General features: G+C 43.2%; 1 protein-coding gene across 8 annotated transcripts in view; it reads left to right on the top strand.

Annotated features, from left to right (window-relative positions):
• Positions 1 to 12,916: 12,916 nt before the first annotated feature.
• The window catches only part of LOC124041618 (solute carrier family 35 member F5-like), a 36,736-nt gene continuing 23,587 nt past the window's right edge, over positions 12,917 to 26,065 (top strand). Inside the window, exons 1-12 of one of the 8 annotated variants that reach the window (XM_046359431.1) lie at positions 12,917 to 13,657; positions 14,364 to 14,454; positions 14,885 to 14,957; positions 15,073 to 15,214; positions 15,724 to 15,873; positions 16,021 to 16,086; positions 16,239 to 16,320; positions 23,555 to 23,745; positions 24,343 to 24,424; positions 24,680 to 24,767; positions 24,855 to 24,919; positions 25,305 to 25,409. In XM_046359431.1, the coding sequence (XP_046215387.1) occupies positions 15,080 to 15,214; positions 15,724 to 15,873; positions 16,021 to 16,086; positions 16,239 to 16,320; positions 23,555 to 23,745; positions 24,343 to 24,424; positions 24,680 to 24,767; positions 24,855 to 24,919; positions 25,305 to 25,409 (964 nt within the window). In that variant the 5' untranslated portion in view covers positions 12,917 to 13,657; positions 14,364 to 14,454; positions 14,885 to 14,957; positions 15,073 to 15,079. Of the gene's footprint in view, positions 13,662 to 13,768; positions 13,955 to 14,363; positions 14,455 to 14,884; positions 14,958 to 15,069; positions 15,215 to 15,723; positions 15,874 to 16,020; positions 16,087 to 16,238; positions 16,321 to 23,554; positions 23,746 to 24,342; positions 24,425 to 24,679; positions 24,768 to 24,854; positions 24,920 to 25,304; positions 25,410 to 26,065 lie in introns of those variants that run through there. The other 7 variants (XM_046359414.1, XM_046359458.1, XM_046359405.1 and 4 more) reach the window with 7 other exon arrangements.

Below are 26,065 nucleotides of genomic sequence, written 5' to 3'. Positions count from 1 at the left end.
ACTACTCCATCGCTTTTGCATAGCCCACCAAATGCATTGTTTTCTAACCACCTCTGGATGTATCAATAACGAATTACTATGGGAATAAATATCACGGAATGACAGAAATATTGGAATAAAGTAGGCTAATGAAGGCAACAAATTGTTGCTTACTGGAACACCCAAAGTCATCCAATTATTATAATAGGATTTGAAGCAATAGCATACCCGCATGTGGTCAACTATTTCAGCACCGTTTTGCACTGCTCTGAGATAAACATGGGGACTGGTCTTGATAAATCAACAATATTTTTATTTTCACTGAATCCTTGTTTGGATATTGGTTAGTCTACAATTAGGGTTTGAAATGTGAGGATTATTTTGCTCTTCATTCGCAGTCACTTAGTAGCCTAGGCCTATCCTGACCAGTCACGTTGTACAGCATCAGATTTTCCTAACGGAATCCCTAAGGGCTACTGTATATAGGCTACTGTAAAATGCATTTATGTTTTTCTTGGAATAGAAACACCATAATATTAATTAAATTAATTAAACTACATTTCTAAAAAATCAATCCCATACACTATGTTCTTACAAAAAAAAGGTTTTAAATTCTCTAGTACAGCCAATATTTAAAAAAGTCGAATGCTTCTCAAAGATGCCCCCTGGTGGTCAAACTAGCACTAACGAGCGTTAATGGCAACAATGGCTGACACTTAAATAACGTGCCGTAGAATTCTGTGGCAGCCCGCAAGCTGTGCTGCAATACGACACAACTTTTAAAGGAAGAACTGCTGTATGTGTGTTTTCAGTCAACTTTTGTTTTTCAACGATGGGAAGGAAATTGTCTTGGCGTGTAGGCGGCACAGGTTGGGTGAGCGGTCTGGCTGAAATTTGATATAGGAGATGCCTTAAAGTAAATCAAGAACTGTCTTTGTACTTCATTTTTAAGAGTTGTTAATTTGTTAGGCTACTTGTTAAAGGTGCAACACAATATTGATTATTTCATTATCATGGATCTAGTTCAGTCTTATCAATCCCTTAAAAAAATTGAATAATCTCTTACCTGGCTTGACGATTGTGGGAATTTTTGCTTACTTTTTGTTGTTCTAAATAGAGACGGCTAGAAGGGCCATTGGTCATATTAGATTGTGTAGAAATGCAAGAAATGTGTTTTAGATGCCCCAAGAAATGTTAGGGCCCCCAGATCCACTGCCATGTTATGTCCCCATCTGCAAATAGCACTGGTTGGTGATTTAAAAAGTCATAGTCAATCAATGATATAATAACTCTTAGCAAAAAAAGTTGATTTTTAAAATGTACAATATGTAGAATCTATGAGAATAGAAAGGTTCAGAACTTTTTGTGAAATATCACAGCTGAAAAATACATGGCATATAGAACTCAAAAATAGATGGGAGGGTTTGAGTGGAGCTGAAGGATGGGACGAAAAACAAACAAAAGAGAAACTATTGTAAAATGTACTGTGTCCGTAAAATGTATATAGTATGTATAAGCTGAAGTCTAAGTGTTATCACCCCTCTGTTAAACACCTTTTTCTTCCATACCTCCTTTACTTTGAGGGCCTTTCCCCCTTTTATCACATTCATCAACCTAATCAGATTCAGATCCCCAACTCCCTGCCACTTCCTCTATGAACTTCAGTCACTTTGTGCTCACTTCATTGATCTCCTCTTGGCGTACCTTGCACTTCCTCCTTGCCACTCTCTACCTCCAAACTGCATCTGCTGGCAGTGGAAACTACGTTGCTGTCTTCAATATCTCCGCTTCCATAGACCTCTCGCTCCCTCTTTCTTTTTCTGTTTCCCATTCCCCCATTTACTTGTACCTCTATGCTACATACTGGCTTTGTTTACTCTATCACTATAATCTACCTCTGACTCAGTCACAGCACTGCCGTGCCAAACTGACGCAGCACCGAGTAATGTTTGCTAGTATGATTGTTTGCTTATTCGAAACGTGTGCCATCAGCAAGCTCTTTTTCTTCGGTGGGGTATATCGGTGGTTGGCAACCAATGTTATGGTGCATTACCGCCACCTACTCTTGTAGCGCATCATAAAGCAGGTCTTGTCTGCTATGTGAGCTGAAGGACTGGAGACTCATCAACACTGCACATGAATTAGAGCAAATAACTTCTCTGTCTGTCTTGACTTCCTCTACCCACTGCAAGGCCAACAGTATGGCCATCAGCTCCGCCGTATATACAGCCAGATTATCTGTAATACGTTTCCTGACTGCCACCCTACATTCTTGCACTACAAATGCTGACCCAGTACATCCTGTCCTTGGATCTTTTGAACCGCCTGTGTAAATGGCCACAACATCCTGATACACAGTATCCAGGCGTCTCTTAAACAAATCAGGTGGATCAACACCCTCCCTATCTTTTTTTAGTCTCTCCAACACTTCTAGATCAACTACTGGAGGCAGGAGTAGCCATGGTAGAGTTACAGGAATAGCTACAATTGGACTAAACTTCCATAAGGTCCCATCTCCTTCGCCTGGGTATTACCCACCCACCCAAAGCTTGCGGATGAGAATGAGACACCCCATGTCCCTTAAGGTTAACCCAATAATTCATTGCCAGCTGCTGTCTCCTAATCTGCAATGGCATATCCCCTATGTCCACCTGTAGCGCATCGACTGGGGAAGTCTGAAACGCCCCACTACATATTCTGAGTCCTTGCCCCTGTATGACTTCTAGTCTTTTCAATGAGGTCCGGGGTGCCCAACCATACGCTATACTGCCATAGTCTATTACAGATCGGATCAATGCAACATACATGGTCCTCAATGAGGAACGCCCAGCCCTCCACTTCTTCCCCATCAGACAGCACATCACATTTAGCACCTTCTTACACTTGCCCACCATTCTCTCGATGTGTTCTGCCCAGGTCAGTCTAGTAGCAAAGTTTACCCCAAGGAACCTGAAGTTTCTCCCATATAACCTCAAGCATACCTCATCTCCCACCTTCCTTCTGGTAAAGAAGTCTGAGTTTTCTCTACAGAGAACCTGGATCCCCACATTAATGCCTACCGCTCTACCTCATCAATTGCTTTCTGTACCTTCCTGACTATCTATGGCATATTTCTTCCCCACTTCCATAAGGCCCCATCATCTGCAAATAACAACCTCCCAATATCCGACCGTACCTGAGAGTAAACATTATTGACCATGATTGAGAAAAACAGAGGACTAATCACGCTCCCCTGTACGGTTATCCACCACCCTCACCTGGATAGACCTTCCAAACAGGAAATCCTTCCTCCTACCCCCATAATATCAAGCTTGAATAACAACCTCCCATTCCACATCATATCATATGCCTTCTCCACATCAAAAAAGCTACAACAGTCTCCTTGTTCACCTGAGTCTTCCTGACCTCTGCTTCTAAGCAGAGTACTGGGTCCATAGTTCCCCTCCCCTTCCTGAACCCACTCTGATGTGGAGATACTAGCACCCCTCTCTCCAGGAAGTAAGTTAGCCTCGCCGTAATCATACATTCCATAATCTTACATACATGTGATGTTAAAGCTATTCGTCGATAGCTTGTTGACCTTGTTGGATCCTTCCCTGGCTCCCGGATTGGTACAACTACTGCCTTCTTCCAGCTGCCTGGTCATTTCCCCTCCTCCCACACTCTGTTGTACCACACCAATACCTTATTCAGTGCCTCATCACTAAGATGGGCCAACATAACATAGCACACCTCATCTTTCCAAGGTGGAGTTAACCCTGCCTTACCTATTGCCCTTTTCACCTCTGCCATGGTAAATGGTGCATTCAACACATCATTTACATCCTTCCTCCACTCCAGCACTCCAGGATGCTCCTCTTTCATTCTCTCTCTCACCCTCTGCCACTCCTCTGACAAATTTGCCGAGCTATGCCCTTGGACAAACACTTAGGCCATCATCTCTGCATTTTTCCTCATCTGTTACTGCCACATCCTTCCCACTCGTCAACACTGGTTAATCCCACTCATCCTCTTAATCATTCCCCACACTTCTCCCACAGGTGTCGCAATTCCAATGGTGTCATAAAACCAACGCAGACATGACCTCTTTGCCTGACGAATAGTTCTCCCCACCAGGGTCTGGTGTTCTCACCCAGTTATTCATACTATCCACATCTCCTCTCATATCCACACCAGCCATCACCTGCTCACCCAACTCCTGAAAATGATCCCAATTTGCCCTTCCAAACACTCACCTGCCTACTCTATCCACTGACACTTCCTCCTCCCCCCGGCCTACTGTGCATACTATGGGGTAATGATCACTCCCTACTGTCGACTTCTCTCATACCCCCAACTGACAGAATGATCTCCAACTGACAGACTGCCATCACACTAGATACCAGAATGAGGTCCAAGGCAGTCTTTCCCTGTGGCTACATCAATCCTGGTCCCTCGGCCATCATACAGGCACACCAGATCTTTCATTTCTATCAGATTTTCCATCACTTGGCCATTTCCATTCCCCACAGAGTGCGGAATTGTTGGAATTAAAATCCCCAGCACTTCCAGGTCCAATATCTATATTATAGTAGTTCACCAGCAAGCTCACTCAGTCTTCGTCTTCGAATGGTTTTCTTCTTCTTTGGTGGAATTTTAGGGCAGACTGCATCTATTGGATGCAGAAAACATAAGAGGGGAAATCTAAGAGAGTGAAAAACTATGAAGTTTAACCCATCAAACATCGGAAAAACATCATGCAAAACAAAACCCCAAAAGTAATTCTGTCATTGAAATTCACTCATAGCCCTACACAGATCTAGGTACCTGAGAGGACTGAACTGTTCCAGCCAGTATTCCAAGTAGCTCCTCGCCTGTGACATTCTTCAAACCCAAGAAGAGCAGCTGCAGATATGAAGGTATAAATCTTTCTTGAATTCTTATCCACTCCAGCAGTGCAGTTTATCGCCATAGCAATAAATTCCAAGGGTTTCTGGATCCTGCACCTGCCTTCACCATGGCAACCGACACACTCCCACTTTCTTTCACTCTTTTGCCACCTCAGCATAAGAGACATTCTGGACAGCTCTAATGGCCGCACTGTTGGCCTTGCAGTGGGTGGAAGAAGTCAAGCTGGACATAGTAGTTATTTGCTCTGACTCATGCAGTATTGATGAGTATGCAGTCATTTAGTACTCGAAGCAGACAATACCTGCTTTATGAGGTACTACAAACCCAAGGCTGGATGAGACAGATGAGTATACAGACAAGATTTACTTGGGTCCCAGCCTATGTGGTCGTAGAGGGGAATGAGGCAGCTGATGTACTAACTAAATAGGCCCTCAACAGTGAGGAGGTGGACTTTAAAGTTTTAAAACAAATCAAATGTTATTTGTCACAGTTGTAGACTTTACCATGAAATGGTTACTTACAAGTCCTTTCCCAACAATGCGAGTTAAAAAGTTAAGGAAAATGTGCTAAATAAAAAAAAGGAAATAGTAACACAATAAAATAACAATAACGAGGCTCTATACAAGGAGTACCGGTACTGAGTCAATGTGCGGGGGGGTACGAGGTAGTAGTGGTAATTGAGGTAATATGTACATGGAGGGGTAAAAGGGGGTAAAAGTGACTAGACAATCAGGATAGATAATAAACTGATTAGTTGCTGCGTGTGTGAAAGAGTGTGAAAGACAGGGCTCTAACTCCTTTAGCTCCATAATGAGATAGGGTGCAGGCTAGGCAGCAGGCTGTTCGCCAGCCTGGCAGCTTAGTGGAGTCTGCCACTAGCACAGTCAGTATAGTCAGCTCAGCTATCCCAATTGAGACCGTGTCTGTGCCTCGATCTAGGTTGGGCAAAACTAAACATGGCGGTGTTCGCCTAAGCAATCTCACTGGAATAAAGACCTCCTCCATTCCTTTCATTATTGAAAAAGATTGAAATATCTCACTTCGCAAATTAGGGCTACTTAATCTTAGATCCCTCACTTCCAAGGCAGTTATTGTCAGTGAACTAATTACTGATCATTTAATTTTTTACATGTAATTTTTTCACCTTCATTTAACTAGGCAAGTCATAATCTTGATGTGATTGGCCTGACTGAAACATGGCTTAAGCCTGATGAACTTGGTTAAATGAGGCCTCTCCTCCTGGTTATACGAGTGACCATATCCCTTGCACATCCCGCAAAGGCGGAGGTGTTGCTAACATTTACGATAGAACATTTCAATTCCCCACCAAAAATGACTGCGTTTTTGTCTTTTGAGCTTCTAATCATTAAATTTGTATTTGTATTTGCATTTATTATGAATCTCCACTCTTCCTGGGGTACAGCAAAATTAAGTCAGTTTATACCACTTTAAAAACATTACCCATACATTCACAGATTTCACAACACACTGTGTGCCCTCAGGCCCCTACTCCACCACTACCACATATTTACAGTACTAAATCCATGTGTATGTATAGTGCGTATGTTATCGTGTGTGTGTGTGTGTGTGCCCATGTTTGTGTTGCTTCACAGTCCCCGCTCTTCCATTAGGTGGTTTTTTTATCTGTTTTTTAAATCAAAATGTTCTGCTTGCGTCAGTTACTTGATGTGGAATAGAGTTCCATGTAGACATGGCTCTATGTAGTACTGTGTGCCTCCCATAGTCTGTTCTGGGGGCAGTGAAGAGACCTCTTCAAATCAAATCAAATTTGATTGGTCACATACACATGGTTAGCAGATGTTAATGTGAGTGTAGCGAAATGCTTGTGCTTCTACTTCTGACCATGCAGTAATATCTAACAATTAATCTAACAACTTCACAACAACTACCTTATACACACAAGTGTAAAGCAATGAGTAACAATATGTACAAACGTAAATGTCCTCTAACAAATCAACTGTAAGTTTCGGTGTTCCTCAAGGTTCTGTTTTAGGACCACTATTGTTTTCAATATATATTTTACATTTACATTTAAGTCATTTAGCAGACGCTCTTATCCAGAGCGACTTACAAATTGGTGCATTCACCTTATGACATCCAGTAGAACAGTCACTTTACAATAGTGCATCTAAATCTTAAAGGGGGGGGGGGTGAGAAGGATTACTTATCCTATCCTAGGTATTCCTTAAAGAGGTGGGGTTTCAGGTGTCTCCGGAAGGTGGTGATTTACTCCGCTGTCCTGGCGTCGTGAGGGAGTTTGTTCCACCATTGGGGGGCCAGAGCAGCGAACAGTTTTGACAGGGAGGGAGGCGAGCAGGCCAGAGGTGGATGAACGCAGTGCCCTTGTTTGGGTGTAGGGCCTGATCAGAGCCTGGAGGTACTGAGGTGCCGTTCCCCTCACAGCTCCGTAGGCAAGCACCATGGTCTTATAGCGGATGCGAGCTTCAACTGGAAGCCAGTGGAGAGAGCGGAGGAGCGGGGTGACGTGAGAGAACTTGGGAAGGTTGAACACCAGACGGGCTGCGGCGTTCTGGATGAGTTGTAGGGGTTTAATGGCACAGGTAGGGAGCCCAGCCAACAGCGAGTTGCAGTAATCCAGACGGGAGATGACAAGTGCCTGGATTAGGACCTGCGCCGCTTCCTGTGTGAGGCAGGGTCGTACTCTGCGGATGTTGTAGAGCATGAACCTACAGGAACGGGCCACCGCCTTGATGTTAGTTGAGAACGACAGGGTGTTGTCCAGGATCACGCCAAGGTTCTTAGCGCTCTGGGAGGACACAATGGAGTTGTCAACCGTGATGGCGAGATCATGGAACGGCAGTCCTTCCCCGGGAGGAAGAGCAGCTCCGTCTTGCCGAGGTTCAGCTTGAGGTGGTGATACGTCATCCACACTGATATGTCTGCCAGACATGCAGAGATGCGATTCGCCACCTGGTCATCATATTTTACCTCTTGGTGATGTTTCGGAAACATAATGTTAACTTTCACTGCTATGTGGACGATACACAGCTGTACATTGTGATAAAACATGGTGAAGCCCCAAAAGTTCTCTCCCAGGAAGCCTGTGTTTTAGACATAAGGAAGTGGATGGTGGCAAATGTTTTACTTTTAAATTCGGACAAAACCGAGATGCTAGTTCTAGGTCCCAAGACACAAGGAGAACTTCTGTTGGATCTGACAGTCGTCTCAAATAAAACTGTGAAGGACCTCGGCGTTACTCTGGACCCTGATCTCTGTGGAATGGTCTGTCTATCCATGTGAAATATGCAGACTCGGTCTCAACCTTTAAGTCTTTACTGAAGACTCATCTCTTCAGTAGGTCCTAAGATTGAGTGTAGTCTGGCCCAGGGGTGTGAAGGTGAACGGAAAGGCACTGGAGCAACAAACTTTGCCTGGCCGGTTCCCCTCTCTCCACTGGGATTCTCTGCCTCTAATCGTATTACAGGGGCTGAGTCACTGGCTTACTGGTGCTCTTCCATTCCATCCCTAGGAGGGGTGCCTCACTTGAGTGGGTTGAGTCACTGATGTGATCTTCCTGTTCGGGTTTGGCGCCTCTCTCGGTTTTGTCCCGTACTCAGCTTGTCTCAGGGTAGTAAGTTGGTGGTTTGAAGATATCCCTCTAGTGGTGTGGGGGCTGTGCTTTGGCAAGTGGGTGGGGTTATATCCTGCCTATTTGGCCCTGTCCGGGGGTATTGTCGGATGGGGCCACAGTGTCTTCCGACCCGTCCTGTCTCAGCCTCAAGTATTTATGCTGCAATAGTTTACGTGTTGGGGGGCTAGGGTCAATATGTTATATGCAGAGTATTTCTCTTGTCTTATCTGGTGTCCTGTGTGAATTTAAGTATGCTCCCTTTAATTTTCTCTTCCTCTCCCTCCCCGAGGACCAAATGCCTCAGGACTACCTGGCCTGATGACTCCTTGCTAACCCCAGTCCATCTGGTTGTGCTGCTGCTCCAGTTTCAACTGTTCCTTCTGCGGCTATGGAACCCTGATCTGTTCACCGGACGTGCTACCTTGCTCCGGACCTGTTGTTTTCGACTGTCTCTCTCTACCACACCTGCTGTCTCTAACTCTGAATGCTCGGCTATGAAAAGCCAACTGACATTTACTCCTGAGGTGCTGACCTGTTGCACCCTCTATACAACCAATGTGATTATTATTTGATCCTTCTAGTCATCTATGAACGTTTGAACATCTTGGCCATGTACTCTTATAATCTCAACCCGGCACAGCCAGAAGAGGACTGGCCACCCCTCAGAGTCTGGTTCCTCTCTAGGTTTCTTCCTTGGTTCCTACCTTTCTAGGGAGATTTGAATAGCCACTGTGCTTCTACATCTGCATTGCTTGCTGTTTGGGGTTTTAGGCTGGGTTTCTGTTTATCACTTTGTGACATTGGCTGATGTAAAAATGGCATTAAAAATACATTTGATTGATTGATTGTGTGTGTGGCATCAATATGAATTTGTGTGTGTGTGAGCATATGTAGTGTGTGTATGTGTGTGTCTTTTTGAGGTTCTGAGATCCCATGCCAAATCTTTTCAGCCTCTTGAGGGGGAAGAGGCGTTGTTGTGCCCTTTTCACGACTGTGTTGGTGTGTTTGGACCATGATATTTCCTTAGTGATGTCGACACCGAAAGAACTTGAAGCTCTCGACCCGCTCCACTACAGCCTCATCGGTGTGAATGAGGGTGTGATCGGCCATCCGTTTCCTGTAGTCCATAATCAGCTCCTTTGTTTTGCTGATGTTGAGGGAGAGGTTGTTGTCCTGGCACCACACTGCCAGGTTTCTGACCTCCTCGGCTGTCTCATCATCGTCAGTGATCAGGCCTACCACCATCGTGTCATCTGCAAACCTAATCGTGTGCGGCCATGCAGTCGTGGGTGAACAGGGAGTACAGGAGGTTACTAAACATGCAACCCTGAGCAAGGCAGAGGCAAATTGCCTGATATGGACAGTGGTGTTACAGAGATAATAATATAATATAATAATAATAATAATAATAAGTGGTATAGATCAAGACACTATTGGCAGGCATCTCTTTTAAATACAGAGAAAAGTTAGGGATGGGAGGAAGACAGCATAAGATAGAAGAGAGGAGTGAAGGTAACCTGTAGTGGACTTGTGATATTTGTTTGTGTTTCTTCTGACCAGAGGGAGCAGGCACTCTGTGTCATGCAACTTGGGTCAAGATCTCTTTCATGCTTTGCTGTTTCTTGCTTTGCTCTTAGGAACAGGGCACCATTGAAATAAGTGCTTTCTAGGGTAGCGTTAAGTGTGGAAGTGGGGCAATTGAAGTTGAATATCCCTGGTGTATTTGATGCTCGCCATTTGGTGCAAACGCAGACCCGGTGGTGAGCGTGGTGAAACATAGTCACTGTCAGTCCCTTTGAGTTTTGAGGCAGAGTCTTTACCCGACAAAATCATGTTAGGATATATCAAGTGTCATGTTAGAGCTTTTGTGCCAAATCCCCTGCTCTGCTTCTGGTGCAACGTTTATGGTCATGTCTCAGCAGTTTGTAGGAGGGAGATTCCAAGATGTGGGAAGTGTTCAGGAGGCCATGGGATAGAGGATTGTGTAGTTTTGGTGGATAAAGTTGTGTGTGTCAACTGTAGGGGTGCCTATGTTGCTGGGGATTGGAAGTGTCCGGTGAGGGAGACGCAGGTTGAGGTGTGTTGTGGGAATTCAGTACTGAGAAAAATTGTGTAATTTCTTCAAACAATCATCTATATTTAATATCGATTAATTATTGCAATAATGAGGCTGGTTGACCCCCCCCCACCCTTGAGTGTTGGACCGAGTAACCTAACCTTTACACAAATGCAGAATACTATATATAGCTGACACTAACAATGCTCAGTCATGGTTGGTTCAACCCCCCTTATGCAGACCAAGGAGCATCATTAGCCACTCTGGGTTCATCCTGTCATTATCTGCACATGGGTTGTCGTCTAAACCCCACCCTGGGTTATTTTCCCAGATGCAAGGATGATTTAGAGACAATGAGGAATTTCTCTAAACTCCTCCTGGCTATCTCTATCACACCCACCACATCTTGTCTATGTAATGCAGTCTTTAACTCATTTGTCAGCTCAAGCCATCTCTAGTGACCATACGCCCAGATAAGCTGCAGGGAACTAGAGTGGAGACCATAAAAACACAGACACTAACAGGGCAGAAATATCCCCCTACTTGGTAAGTATTAATCGCTAACTATTCATTTCAAACAAATTAGGTAAATGTGTAATTTTTCTATCATAGGTGGCTAGTCAGAGTAGTGCAGAAGGTGTCACATGCTGAGGCAGTGAAGAAAGTAGAGGAGGATGGGCCAGGATGGGATGAGTTCAGAAGACTTCAGAAGAGTTACATGGGGGGGGTTGAGTGATGGTGTCCCATCCTCCCAGTTCTTTGGTTTTGGTTTTATTTTTCCCTTTCGACATTTCGTATCACAAAGTATAATGTATTTATATTATTCTCAAGTTCCTTGCGGTAACGCAACATATTTTTATGCCAACTGCCGTTAAACTTCAAAGAAGAAGAAGAATGATGTAGCTGCAGGAAGTGAACAGCATAGTGGGTAAATTTCTGCAACCACTAAGATCGTTGAAGCGCAAGGCTCAGCTTCACTGCTGTTTTGGTGCCCTGGCTACCACGCTGTGAACAGCATGAAGCAAACCTGTGTGTTACTGTAACCATGTTTCCATACAACCATTTCATGTGGATGAATTACCTAACACATGAAAAAAGTAAGGATCGGGCTGATGTAAACATTAAATGCCGACAGAACATTTGTTCATTTGATATGGTGGGGTCTTTTTGTGTCTGTAAAATGTATAATGCAAGAAATGGTGATATGTTGTAGGGTCACTATGGCTTTGGAAAGCATGCCTTTATTAAAGGAAAACTCAACCCAAAACTATAATTTGGTATTTGTTTCATTAGTCCATTGTTGACATAGTCCCAAAATGTTTTGCTTGCCAGCAATCACGTTTTCAAGATACGTAACTTTGAACATACAGACATCATCCCTGTATGATGCATTTGGCATCATATAATACAGCAAGACTATGTCAACAATGGTCTAATTAAATACATATCAAAATATCGTTTTTGTGTGAAGTTTTCCTTTAAACTACAGATTAAACCAATTATGATGACCTTCATAGGGAGATAAATGTGCAAGGTGATGAGTTTGATGCTCCTTTCCAATAAATATTGAGGGTCTTATTCTGGCGACATGATGATCGATGCTTGGCTGCAGTTTGACAAATACAAATAATATCGCTCTTATCCTTAATAATCTCATAATGTCGGTAGCCTACCTGCACTGTACATGCGAGCTGTTGTTTAAAGCGCATGTGCCAAGACCAGAGTGGGCACATTTGCTATATAACACAACCGTTTTTGTGACAAAACCATCAATAGATTTGAAAATGTGATGGCCATTTAACTTGTATTTTCCATTCGGTACATGGGAATTTAATGCACTACGTCATCACGCACAGCGTTTTATCCGTTAACCGCAAAAAGTCAGTTGGATGGAAAAACATCTCTGGTGGAAAATGGGCATATTGTTTTATGCCGATTTTTGAATATTCACATATTCTGTTTCAAATTGGATAGAAACCTAGCTAATGAGAGCGAAGTCTTGCATCTTGCTCATCTCAATATCTGCGGTGCTGCTCGTGGCAACGTAATTATGCTAAATCTACCTTTAATGACAAGTTGTATTGAATGATAGTGTCCTAGGATCAGAAGGGCCAAAGTAGTGGAATAGTGGTGAGGTTTTAATGGATGTAGGGTTAGTTGGTAGGGATTAAAAAAAAAATCCCCTACCCTTTTTGTGTCACAAAAAGTAAGTCGCTCTGGATAAGAGCGTCTGCTAAATGACTTAAATGTTAAATGTAAATGTAAACAAAGTGTAATGAACTAATTCCACACTCCAGAACGGTAGGCGGACACACAGCCCACACAGGTTGGCAACATGCACCTCTAACGTATGCTTGGGGACTGCCATAATATCATAGAACAAGAAGAAGAAGAATTAGGAGTGTTAATGGGAGGCATTAATGTTATGAAGAATCGAGAGACAGGGTGTAGTAGTGCGATTCTGCTGGGTCCCAGACCATAGCGTTGAGTGTAGAGGTGGATCAAATTAAAATGAATATTCCTAGTGTTTGTGACACCTGCCGTTTGGTGAGATGTAGACCCGGTGGCAATGGCGCAACTGAGAATACCGTCTCTTGTTGAGATTTGACAGTGTTTTTACCCGATAATGTCAGGTTAGGCTATATTTGCTATTTATGTCAGGTCCTATGTTCCGAACTGGCTACGGTGCATTAGGTTCCCACGATGTGAGAAATGTGCAGGAAGGCATAGTTAGAGGAACATTACAGTTGGAATGAGAAAGTTCGTGTGTCAACTGTTGGCGTGCCCATGAAGCTGGGGATCCAAAGTGAGATTACCAGAGTTTGAGAGGGTACGTTTCCTATGCTGAGGCAGTGAAGAGAGTAGAGGACTGAAATGTGACCTAAATGTGCAATTCGCACTCTGACCTGCGAAAGACCGCAATATGCAACACAGCGTCTAGTCTGCCGCCGGAAAGCCACAAGAAGAATTTCGCCACAGTTATAAACTGTATATCACCAGTCTCAAAGGAGTCTAAAAACTGGACATTATTGTGGCTGCAGCAGAAACGTTTTTGGGATTTAAGGATTTTACATTTGAAGACCGGAAAAACTGCACTCCCAGGTTCCCCTTGAGCCTATGTAGGTATCCGATCTGTTTTTATTTTATTTTTTATTAACAGAATGGGAATCCTGTTTCCATCCCGCATAGTAGATGGCGGGATGCACATGACATTCTGTGATCGCCAATAATATACCATAGAAGAAGAGAAGGAGCGTTCATGTTTATGTTTACATCCAAACCAGTTTAGATATTTGTGTTATCGCATATTGTACGTTTATTACTGATGATACAGCAGTTGTATTTTTCTGCAAAGGCGAAGAAGTAACGACCACGTCAAAAAGAACGAAGCCTACTTGCCATCTAACGGTAGCTAGGTAAATACGAATGGTTTGTTGTTGTTGCCGGCTAGCTAGCCAATTTAGCCTGCTAAGTTAGCTGTAACGTTAAACTTCGAGATGGCTAACAATGGCCTCCGTATGCTTCTACAGTACTACAGGTCTTATATTGCAACAAAGACATTGCTACCTATATTGTAAACTAGCTAGCTAGCATCTGTCTAATTTGCATGTAGCTAACATGCTTGTGAGTCGTAGTGAACAGAGGAAGAAATTGTTGCTCTTGCTAGCTCACGTTAGGTATTGAAAGGTCTTCATTTGAAGATGATGGGGCCTTATGGTTAGAAGGGAATACATGTACCATACGCTGTCAGGAAGGTACAGGAAGCAATCGTTGAAGTGGAGAATCAGGTTTTCTATAGATAACCCAGACAGTGTTCTTTATCAGACTGAAGGTACGCCTGAGGGTGGAGACGATCGGGTTCCTAGACGTGTACTTTGACACTAGGCCAACCTGGGCAGAACGCATCGAGAGACTGGTGAGAAAGTGTACGAAGGTTCTAAATGTGATACGCCGCCTGACAGGGATAGAGTGGGGTCTGGGCGTTCCTCACTTAGGACCATGTATGTATTTGTGGGGAAACCAGTTCAAAAGAGCAATTGAATATATGTGGAAATAATGTGTTCAATTGAGTTTGTAATGTCACAAAAAAGACAGTAGCTTTGGTTGATGTTGCTCTGAACAAAAGCCACATGTGTGTGTCCTAGGAAACTGTTTTCACCAAACAATTAGGCCTAGCCTTATGTCATCTTTCTTGTTTCCAGATGTCCATATGGATTTTCACCCCAACAGCAACGTTCAGCGTTACATAACAATATTAATTGATAAGAGATTGCAGGTGATGAGCTCTGTGCACAGCAGATAGGAGGACTGTTGCACAATTTTTCTCATTATCTACTTTGACACAGTTTCAGATTCCTGCCTGACTGAGGAGAGTCAGAACGTCCAAAACGCTGAAGAATCCTGTATTAGGATTTCCAGGTACTGTCACTGTGTCACATCTGAAAAACATCTGACATTTTGTTTTTTGGTATTAGTTTGTGAAATTTTTTAAAAATGTGTTTGTGCGATAACGAGTTTGTGTTTTTTTAAGCAGTGTCCAGATGGTGTGGGTGTTCCTCATGAACCGCATGGGGTCTCAGGGCAGCACAGTGGCCCAGCGGAGACGCATGGCCCTGGGGGTGGTCATCCTCCTGCTGGTGGACATCATCTGGGTGGTCTCCTCTGAGCTCACCTCAGTAAGACACTAGCACTTCCTGTAGTCGCCTGGTTCCGCAGGCCACAGGCCTACTTATTCTTGTATTTGCATTTTAGCTTGGAACTGATTGTCAGGGGCACTCTCCAGACAGAAGGTGGACAGGGAGACATGAAAACCAGCAACACTGCAGAACTGGATGGCCTGGGTTAGGCAACCCTTATTTTGGCTAATATGCTAAAGCTTAAGACTAGTGCTCAATTATAAGACAATGCTTGACCCCTAACCCCTACCCGATAGATTTAAAAGGATTGAATAAGAATATGGTAGTAGCTTCACCTTGCCTTCCAGTGGGGTCATGGTTTCACTATGTTGCTAATAATATCTGTCCAGCCTTTGCAGAACTACACAAGTAGGGACTAGGTGGCAGTTTTGAGTACTTGGATTAGTCACATCTCATTAGTTTCAAAGTGACCTCTCCCTATTTATAAAAAAGAAAAAAGTTCCAGCCATTCATACAGTAAGTCATGAGTATTTTCTCTATCCCCCCAGTACATATTCAAGCGGCAGGAGTATAACAAGCCCTTCTTCAGCACGTTCACCAAGACCTCTATGTTTGTGCTGTACCTGTTGGGCTTCCTGCTGTGGCGGCCATGGAGGCAGCAGTGCACGGGCAGTCTCCGGGGACGACACGCAGCCTTTGTACGTCTTGCACTGATGTCTCAGGGGGGGGCAACGATGCATGGTTGTTTCCATCTAAAGATGAATTGTTGCTTAGTGGTCGTTGATACTATGTTGATTTGCTATGATAAAACAGCCCAGTCTAACCTATAGCGCCTCTCTCCACAGTTTGCTGATGCCGAGGCCTACTTTACCCCCTGTATCAATGACACCAGTTTGAATGACCATACCCTAGTGAGTATAATTGATTTGCTTTTTGTATTCTCTCTTACTCTCAATTTGATTTTACTGTTGGCTGGCTGAATATACTGTAATGAAAATAAATGGAATGATAAGTAATGCTTTTAGTTGAGTGCATTAGTTGAACTCTATATTTCTTTCTTCAGAGTGAACCCTTGTATGTTCCAGTGAAGTTTCAGGATCTTCCGACTGAACAGACAAACTGTGCCATTGGAGATTGTGATTCCAGTGAGTAATACAACTTTTAAAAAAATAGAGAAATAACATCTTTAGAAGACTAACCAACAGTCTGATCTTTTTCTGCTGGTCAATGAAGCTTTCAAACTGATACAGTGCATTCGGAAAGCATTCAACCCCTATTGCTTTTGTTACAAAGCTGGATTAAAATTAATTTAATTGTCATTTTTTTGTCAATGATATACACAAAATGTCAAAGTGGGGAAAAATAAAACTAACACTCCTATAACTTGATTAGTATTCAGCCCCCAGAGTCAATACATGTTAGAAACACATTTGGCAGCAATTATAGGTGTAAGTTCTTTTTGGGTAAGTCTCTAAGAGCTTTGGACTAGAGGTGACAACTAGACCCGTTCCGTATAGACCTTGTCAGATCCAGACCTGATCCAAGTGAGGGAAGGAGCAGAAAAGTAATTTTTTTAAGCTACTTTATGAATAGGAGCTGATAAAGCGCGAGAGGAGGGAGAGAGGTGCCACTCAAGCAGGTGGGGGAGTGAGTGACACAGGGAGGAAGAGACAGCAACCAACCAAGCCGATTAGCACTATACTAGACTAATAGCTGCCATAGGTTATTTATAATCAAATATAATTATGTAGTACCTGTCTGTGACTGTAGCCTATTGCTGCTTTATGAATAGCCAACAACAACAACAAGCTACACGCGCCACACTTCACTCTCTTGAAAAGCAAGAGCATCTCTGTCTACTGCAGCAGTCTTGTTCGGATCTGTACGGGCCCTTCTGGACAAGTCTGTTAAAATTCCACATACCCGATACCCGTGACAATCAGATCCGACACAGACCCGTGACATTATTTGGAATTCTGGATCCGTCTTTCAATGGTTTGTATTCCGGATAAAAAGTAACTTTTTTTTGCCACATTCTTTGCAGTATTACTTTACTGCCTTGTTGCAAACAGGATGTATGTTTTTGGAATATTTTTATTCTGTGTAGGCTTCCTTATTTTCAGTCTGTCTTTTAGGTTAGTATTGTGTAGTAACTACAATGTTCATGATCCACCCTCAGTTTTGTCCTATCATAGCCATTAAGCGATGTAACTGTTTTACAATTACTTTTGGCGCATCGAAAAATCCCTAAGCAGTTTCCTTCCTCTCGGGCAACTGAGTTAGGAATGACACCTGTATCTTTAGTGACTGGGTCTATTGATACACCATCCAAAGCCCAATTAATAACTTCACCATGCTGAAAGGGATATTCACTGTCTGTTACTTTTTTAATATATTTTTTTACTGTTACTTTTTAATATATTTTTTACCCGTCTACCAATCGGTGCTCTTCTTTGCGAGCCATTGGAAAACCTCCCTGGTCACTACGGGACTGAGAGACCTTAAAGCAAATGTTTACTCCTGAACTTATTTAGGCTTGAATACTTATTGACTCAAGACATTTAATCTTTTCATTTGAATTATTTTGTAAAAATTTGTCAAAACAAAAACCCACATTGACATAATTGGATATTGTGTGTAGATTAGTGATATACAATCTCAATTTAATCCATTTTAAATTCAAGCTTTAGAAGTCGTCAAGCCAATGTGGAAAAGGTACTGGGGTTAAACACTTTCTGAAGGCACTTACATTTACCAGATAGAAATAATGAGTGTTGTTGAAAGAAACCCTTCAATAATCAATTTTTTATCACTTTGGAGAATAGGAATCCTGTGAACTGTCTTGGTATTTGATTTATTTCATAACATTTCAAGAAAGCATAAAAAATGATAGGTTTTCCTAGGAAGAAACATGTAAAGACCTTAGCAAATAATGAAGTTGTAGAATGGAAAATACACTTTGCGGTGTTGACCAACAGAGGGGGCTGTTGAGCTGTTCGATGTGATGGCCCTCCCAGGTTTGACTCAGGAGAGTGAGTCGATAAACATTGTGAAAGGAAAGGTTGTCTCATAAGAACTCAGTCTGACCATTGAGTGACACTGGAGCTTAGTTTTCTATGACACAATGACAGGATTTCATATTTCTCTGTCTTTGCTGATCGATATTGGCTGATTACAGTATGTCGCTAGAGGGCTGCCCTGACAGAGATCATTGTGGCGCGGTCATCATTTTTCATGCTGCAGGCGGGACCCGGTGGACAGACTGACAATTTTAGGATTAAAATATTTTTAGACCCGCAGATTATTTGGAAACTGTCGTCTTTCCGCTTTGTATGCGTTAACCTATCTATTTTATTAAAAGCACATCTCTGTCACACTATTCACAAACTCTAATCATTCGCTGCTTCAAGTTAAGTAGCCTATCTATCGCAACAGTGGTAGGCCTATTTGGATCATCATTCTTTGCACCTTTTCCTTTTCAATAAATAGCCTATTACCATTTATTTGTCTCTGCCTGCAAATCGTCCCGCTCCTAAAGGTAGGCTATTTGCAAAACGTAGCTCAAGAAGAGAAAGTCAGTGTCCGCTCTCATCATTCTTACTGCTTCAAGCTCAATAGCTTACCTTCACTCTCCTAGTTGGACATGCGAGATCAGGTGCTCATGTGGTCTCAATTCAATAGAGTAGACCTATCGGCACTAAGCTATGTATGGGTGGTGAAGCACGGGACAGTTATCTTTCCGTGTACTTCATAAACTTGATTAGGCTAAATCAGGAGTGCCTAAAAGGTAGGCTATATGCAAAACGTAGCTCAAGAGAGAGTGCAAATGTCCGCTCTCCAACTTTTGAACTATGTTTAGCCTATTGGTTGATATAGCCCATTAGGCCTAATACCGATAGCCTAATACAATGGGCGGAGCGATAATCTCTGGTAATTCTGTGTTTCTTAAGTTATGTTTGTGCATATAAGGCCCAAAATTGCTGGGACCAAAGCTGCCAAGCGAGCTGAGTCAGATACACCTAAAATAACATTTGCAGGACTGTGAAACCTGTTTTTGTGGGTGTGGGTGGGAGTCAGACAAAAATCCATCGGGAGCAGGCGGGTGATGTATGAAATCAGTCCCACAAAGACCTCTAGGGGTCTCACACATTCAAGTCAATCAATCAAATCACATTTATTTATAAAGACCTTTTTACATCAGCAGTTGTCGCCAAGTGCTTATACATAAACTGAGCCTAAAACCCCCCAAAGAGCAAGCAATGAAGATGTAGAAGCACAGTGGCTAGGAAAAACTCCCTAGAAAGGCAGGAACCAAGGATGAAACCGAGAGAGGAACCAGGCTCTGAGGGGTGGTCAGTCCTCTTCTGGGTGTGCTGAGGTGGAGATTATAAGAGTACATGGCCATTAAGGCCAGATCGTTCTTCAAGATGTTCAAACGTACATAGATGACCAGCAGAGGAGGGTTGTAACAGCAGGTCCAGGACAAGGTAGCACGACCTGGTCAGGGTTCCATAGCCACAGAAACTGGATCAGCAGCACAACCAGGTGGACTGGGGACAGCCAGGAGTCGTCTGGTCAGGTTGTCCTGAGAAATGGTCCTAGGGCTCAGGATCTACGAGAGAATTACACCAGATATGACAGTATTAAAACATAGGTACTGGGGACTGAGACAGGGGTGGTGAGAACACTGGAGAACACTGGACAGGGTAACCCGGCAGGATACTGGTATTGGTATTGGTACAGGATACCATACTGCACTCAATCATAGGACCTACTACAAATGTTTATGATGGCGCTGGAGGGGATGGCTGCAGTCTTATCGGCTCTTAACCAACCAACCATGCTATTTTGTTAGTTTTTTTGTGTTGTTCGTAACTTGTTTTGTACATAATGTTGCTGCTACCATCTCTTATGACCTAAAAGAGCTTCTGGTCATCAGAACTGTGATTACTTACTTCAGATTAGACAGTTTTTCTTCAATGAGTCAGACGGGAAGGATATACTACAGACAACCGACCAGGCCCAGAACCCCTTCATTCGCTGGAGGAAGAAATTGAGATTTTGCGTATAAAGATCAGGGTGCCTTGTGAGGATCAGCCTCACAGTGGCTAATCTGCCTTTGCCTTTCGTCCTGCTAGCCAACGTTCAATCGCTGGACAATAAATAGGACGAACCACACTATCTTCCTAGAGAGTTTTCATCTATATTTTTCGTAGCTGTCTACATACCACTGCAGACCAATGCTGGCAATAAAACCACACTCAATGAGCTGTATACCACCATAAGCAAACAGGAAAACACTCATCCAGAGGCGGAGCTCCTAGTGGTCGTGGACTTTAATGCAGGAAAACTTAAATCAGTTTCACCTCATTTCTATCAGCATGTTAAATGTGCAACCAGAGGTAAAACATTCCAGACCACCTTTACTCCACACACAGAGACACGTACAAAGCTCTCCTTTGCCCTCCATTTGGCAAATCTGACCATAATTCTATCCTCCTGATTCCTGCTTACAAGCAACAATTAAAGCAGGAAGCACCAGTGACTCGGTCTATAAAAAAGTAGTCAGATGAAGCAGATACTAAGCTACAGGACTGTTTTGCTAGTACAGATTGGAATATGTTCTGGCTTTATCAATAAGTGCATTGAGGACTTTGTTTGTTCCAGACGACTGTGTTATCATGCTCTCTGCAGCCGATCTAAGTAAGACCTTTAAACAGGTCAACATTCACAAGGCCGCAGGGCCAGACTGATTACCAGGATGTGTACCCCGACCATGTGCTGACCAACTGGCAAGTGTCTTCACTGACATTTTCAACCTCTCTCTGTAATACCAAAATGTTTCAAGCAGACCACCATAGTGCCTGTGCCTAAGAACACTAAGGTAACCAGCCTAAATGACTACACGTCTGTAACACTCACGTCTGTAGCCATGAAATGCTTTGAAAGGCTGGTCATGGCTCACATCAACACCATTATCCCGGAAACCCTAGACCCACACTAATTTGCATACCGCACCATCAGATCCACAGATGTAATCTGTATTGCACTCCACACTGCCCTTCATACCTGGACAAAAGGAACACCAATGTGAGAATGCTATTCATTGACTACAGCTCAGTGTTCAACACCATAGTGCCCTCAAAGCTCATCATTAAGCCAAGGCCCCTGGGACTAAACACCTCCCTCTGCAACTGGATCCTTCATTTCCTGACTGGCCACCCCCAGGTGGTAAGGGTGGGTAACAACACATCTGCCACGCTGATCCTCAACACGGGGGCACGTCAGGGGTGCATGTTCAGTCCACTCCTGTACTCCCTGTTCACTCATGACTGCATGGCCAGACCCGACTCCATCACCATCATTACATTTTCTGATGACGCAACAGTGGTAGGCCTGATCACCGACAACAATGAGACAGCCTATAGGGAGGAGATAAGAGACCTGACCGTGTTGTGCAAGGACAACAACCTCCTCCTCATCGTGAGCAAGACAAAGGAGATGATTGTGGACTACAGGAAAAGGAGGACTAATCACGCCCCCTTTCTCATTGATGGGGCTGTAGTGGAGCAGGTTGAGACCTTTAAGTTCCTTGGTGTCCACATCACCAACAGACTAACATGGTGCAAGCACACCAGACAGACAGTCTTGAAGAGGGCACGATAAAACCTATTAACCCTCGGAGGCTGAGAAATTTGGCATGGGTCCTCAGACCCTCAAAAGGTTTTACAGCTGCGTCATCGAGAACATCCTGATGGGTTGCATCACTGCCTGGTATGGCAACTACTCTGCCTTCGATCGCATGGCACTACAGAGGGTAGTGCTTACGACCCAGTACATCACCAGGGCCAAGCTTACTGCCATCCAAGATCTCCATACCAGGCGGTGGCAGAGGAAGGCCCTAAAAATAGTCAGACTCCAGCCACACTAGTCATAGACTGTTCTCTCTGCTACCGCATGGCAAGCAGTACCGGAGTGCCAAGTCTAGGTCCAAGAGGCTTCGAAACAGCTTCTACCCCCAAGCCAATAGACCCCTGAACAGCTAATCAAAGGGCTACCCAGACTATTTGCATCGTTCCCCCACCCCCTTCTACACTGCTGCTACTCTCTGTTATTATCTATGCATAGTCACTTAAATAACTCTACCTACATGTACATATTACCTTGACACAGGTGCCCGGCACATTGACTCTGTACCGGTACCCCCTATATATAGTCTCCACATTGACTCTGTACCGGTACCCCCTGTATATAGTCTCCACATTGACTCTGTACCGGTACCCCCTGTATAAAGCCCCACTATTGTTATTTACTGCTGCTCTTTAATAATTTGTTATTCTTATCTCTTACTTTTTGGGGGGGTATTTTATTAAAGCTGCATTGTTGGTTAAGGGCTTGTAAGTAAGCATTTCACTGTAAGGTATACATACACCTGTTGTATTCGGCATGTGACAAATACAATTATATTTTATTTGACTAAAGAGATGTCTTCACTAAATACTTAAAGGTTGAAACCGCGTCTGCATTTCTAACATGGATCGGCAGACCATTCCATAAAAATTGAGCTAAATAGGAGAAAGTCCTGCCCCCAGCTGTTTGCGTAGAAATTATAGGAACAATAAGGAGGCTTGCGTCTTGTGACCGTAGCGTACTTGTAGGTATGTACGGCAGAACCAAATTAGCGAGATAGGTAGGAGTAAATCCATGTAGGTTAGCAGTAAAACCTTGAAATCAGCCCTAACCTTAACAGGAACCCAGTGTAGAGAGGCTAGCACTGGAGTAATATGATCAACTTTTTGGTTTCTGGTTAAGATTCTAGCAGCCATTTTTAGCACTAACAGGTTTATTTAGTGCCTTATCCAGGTAGTCATGAGTAGAGCATTGACATAGTCTAATCTTGAAGTGACAAAAGCATGGATTAGCTTTTTCCGCAGCGCTACGAAGATGAAAAAAGTAGAGATCAGGGTCAAGAGTAACGCAGAGGTCCTTCAGTTTTATTTAAGATGACTATACAACCATCGAGATTGATTGTCAGATCCAACAGCAAGATCTATTTGTTTGGACCTAGAACTAGCATCTCTGTTTTGGCTGAGTTTACGTGATGGGTCACATTTTGAGGAAAGTGGTAATTGTGGTTTTAATTCGAAAGCTGCCTTATTCAATCCCAGGCTATTGTGCCTAAAGCACAGTATAGGGTATGAGATGCTTTTCAGAGAATGACTGTGCAACATTTTCTCATGGTTTTGGTTCCTAAAACAATGACATAAGCTAACGCATGCTTTATTTCTACTTAAAGTTTTCATTGTCTGGTTCATTCTATTGGTCATGCTGTGACCCATCTACCACTTTACCCCCTGTCCTTTCCCTCCAACCTCTCAGCCTCTAAAAAGCAACGGGTGCGCTTCAGCAACATCATGGAGGTGCGCCAGCTCCCGTCCACACAGGCCCTGGAGGCCAAGCTATCGCGCATGTCCTACCCCGCCGCCAAGGACCACGAGTCCATGCTCCGCACAGTGGGAAAGCTCACTGTCACCGACGTGGCCAAGATCAGCTTCTTCTTCTGCTTTGTGGTAAGTTAATTCAAAGAACTTAATTTTTGTATCTGTTTGAGGGGAACATTTTTTGTCAGTGTGTGTAGACATATGACTTGTTCGACTCTCAGACATTCTGTATACTAGCTTGGAACTTCCGTATTAAGTTGGAGGGGGGGACAAATTTATATCTAAAATGAGTCTGTGGAGTACCTGCATTTGGGAGCTTTTTGATGATGTCTCTCATTACTGACATTACTGTCAATTTGCTAGGTAAGTTAACCAAAACCTTTCTGTTATTATCATTGAGTTATTGCTGGTGATACTACTCATTGTGCTGCAGAGTGTTTGCTGTACGCTCAACATGTCATGGCTTTGGACTTCTCCCTTCATGAATAGTGTAAATGAGTATAAATGAACACATGATGCATGTAAGAATCTTCAACTCGTTTGTCTTACTAACTTTGGGATTGTAAACACATCTTTGTATAATAACTCATTTCCCACATGAGCAATGACCCAGAACTGAGGGTAGACTACACACACGAAGAGTAATAGTAAGTAAACTACCATCTTTGGTACAAATCAGAGGTGTCATGCTGACACTTCTCCCTCTCCTACTTCTCTCCTTCACAGTGGTTCCTAGCAAACCTCTCCTACCAAGAGGCCCTGTCGGACACGCAGGTTGCCATAGTGAACATTCTGTCCTCCACTTCAGGTGAGTCCAAATACTAAATGTGATTTTACTCAGCGAAATATACATGTAGGATCTTACAATGAATAGAAAAAACACTGATGATTATTACTTTTTTATAATACAGTCATCATGAGCCTTTTTAATAACATTGTTGCAAATAAATGTTCCAATGTTAGAAAATCACAGCATGTGTATTTAAAAATGTCACCTTGAACAGGGTGAACTCTGTACAGGAAGTGTTGTGAACAGTCTCGCTGTTATTGTCCTCCTCACCAGGTCTCTTCACCCTCATCCTGGCGGCCATATTTCCCAGTAATAGCAGCGACCGCTTTACTCTGTCCAAGCTCTTAGCTGTGGCTCTGAGGTAAGCCTTGACATCAGCTGAATTATTGTAGTTACTCTGGGTTGCTACTCTGTAGTTACACTGTTTCTCTGGTCTCTTTCCCTGTAGCATGGGAGGAGTGGTTCTTGTCAGTTTCTCCAGCATGGACAGCCCTGACGGAAAAGGCACTATAGGTAACCAGGGAGATAAAAGTGCTGCAGATGATAAACTTTTTTCCTCAAAATGTTTTGTTTTTGTTAGGCTTTTTTCCCCACTATATTCCTTATTCCTGCCTCCTGTTACCCTCCTATCTCACTTCATATTGGTTGTATTTGTCATGTCTTGTACTGTACTTGATGTACTACTTTAACGTGTCCTTGTGTCATTAATATGCTATATAAAACAATGTATTATTAAACCATTAAATCTACTCTGAAAGTGCAAGCCATGCCACAATGTCACGTTTGCTTGCATTGCTAGCAGAAAAACCCTTTGGAGTGTAACCATGAGAGTTGTAACTCATGATACAGGGATGTATTAGCGTAAGATAATGTGATGATGAAGTCATGTTGTGTTCAGGCTCTCTGTGGTCATTGGCTGGGGCTGCTCTGTACGCAGTCTACATCGTCATGATCAAGAGGAAGGTGGACCGGGAAGACAAGCTGGACATCCCCATGTTCTTTGGTATGTAGATCATAGTTATATCTATGACCTTTCTTACTAGAGTCAACTGTGGCAGCTTGGTCTGCTGCTGATTTTCATATGCTCTTTTATTTCCTGATATAACTCTATGATCAGTGCCTTCGGAAAGTATTCAGACCCCATGATGTCACAGCCTTATTCTAAAACGGATTAAATAAATAAAAATCCTCAGCAATCTACACACAATACCCCATAATGACAATGAAAAAACAAGTTTTTGGAAATTTTACCAAATGTATTAAAAATAGAAAACAGAAATACCTAAGTATTCAGACCCTTTGCTTTGAGACTCGAAATTGAGCTCAGATGCGTCCTGTTTCCATTGATCATCCTTGAGATGTTTCTACAACTTGATTGGATTTTCCACCTGTGGTAAATTCAATTAATTGGACATGATTTGGAAAGGCAAACAACTGCCTATAAAAGGTCCCACAGTTGATAGTGCATGTCACAGCAAAAACCAAGCCATGAGGTCGAAGGAATTGTCCTTGGAGCTCCAACCCCGATTGTTTCGAGGCACAAATCTGGGGAAGGGTACCAAAAAGAAAATGTCTGGACTTGAACCCGATCGAACATCTTTGGAGATACCTGAAAATAGCTGTGTAGTGACGCTCCCCATCCAACCTGACAGAGATTGA

Source organism: Oncorhynchus gorbuscha, linkage group LG01 (assembly GCF_021184085.1).
Source record: "Oncorhynchus gorbuscha isolate QuinsamMale2020 ecotype Even-year linkage group LG01, OgorEven_v1.0, whole genome shotgun sequence".
Taxonomy (NCBI): domain Eukaryota; kingdom Metazoa; phylum Chordata; class Actinopteri; order Salmoniformes; family Salmonidae; genus Oncorhynchus; species Oncorhynchus gorbuscha.
This window is presented reverse-complemented; position numbering and strand designations above follow the sequence as displayed.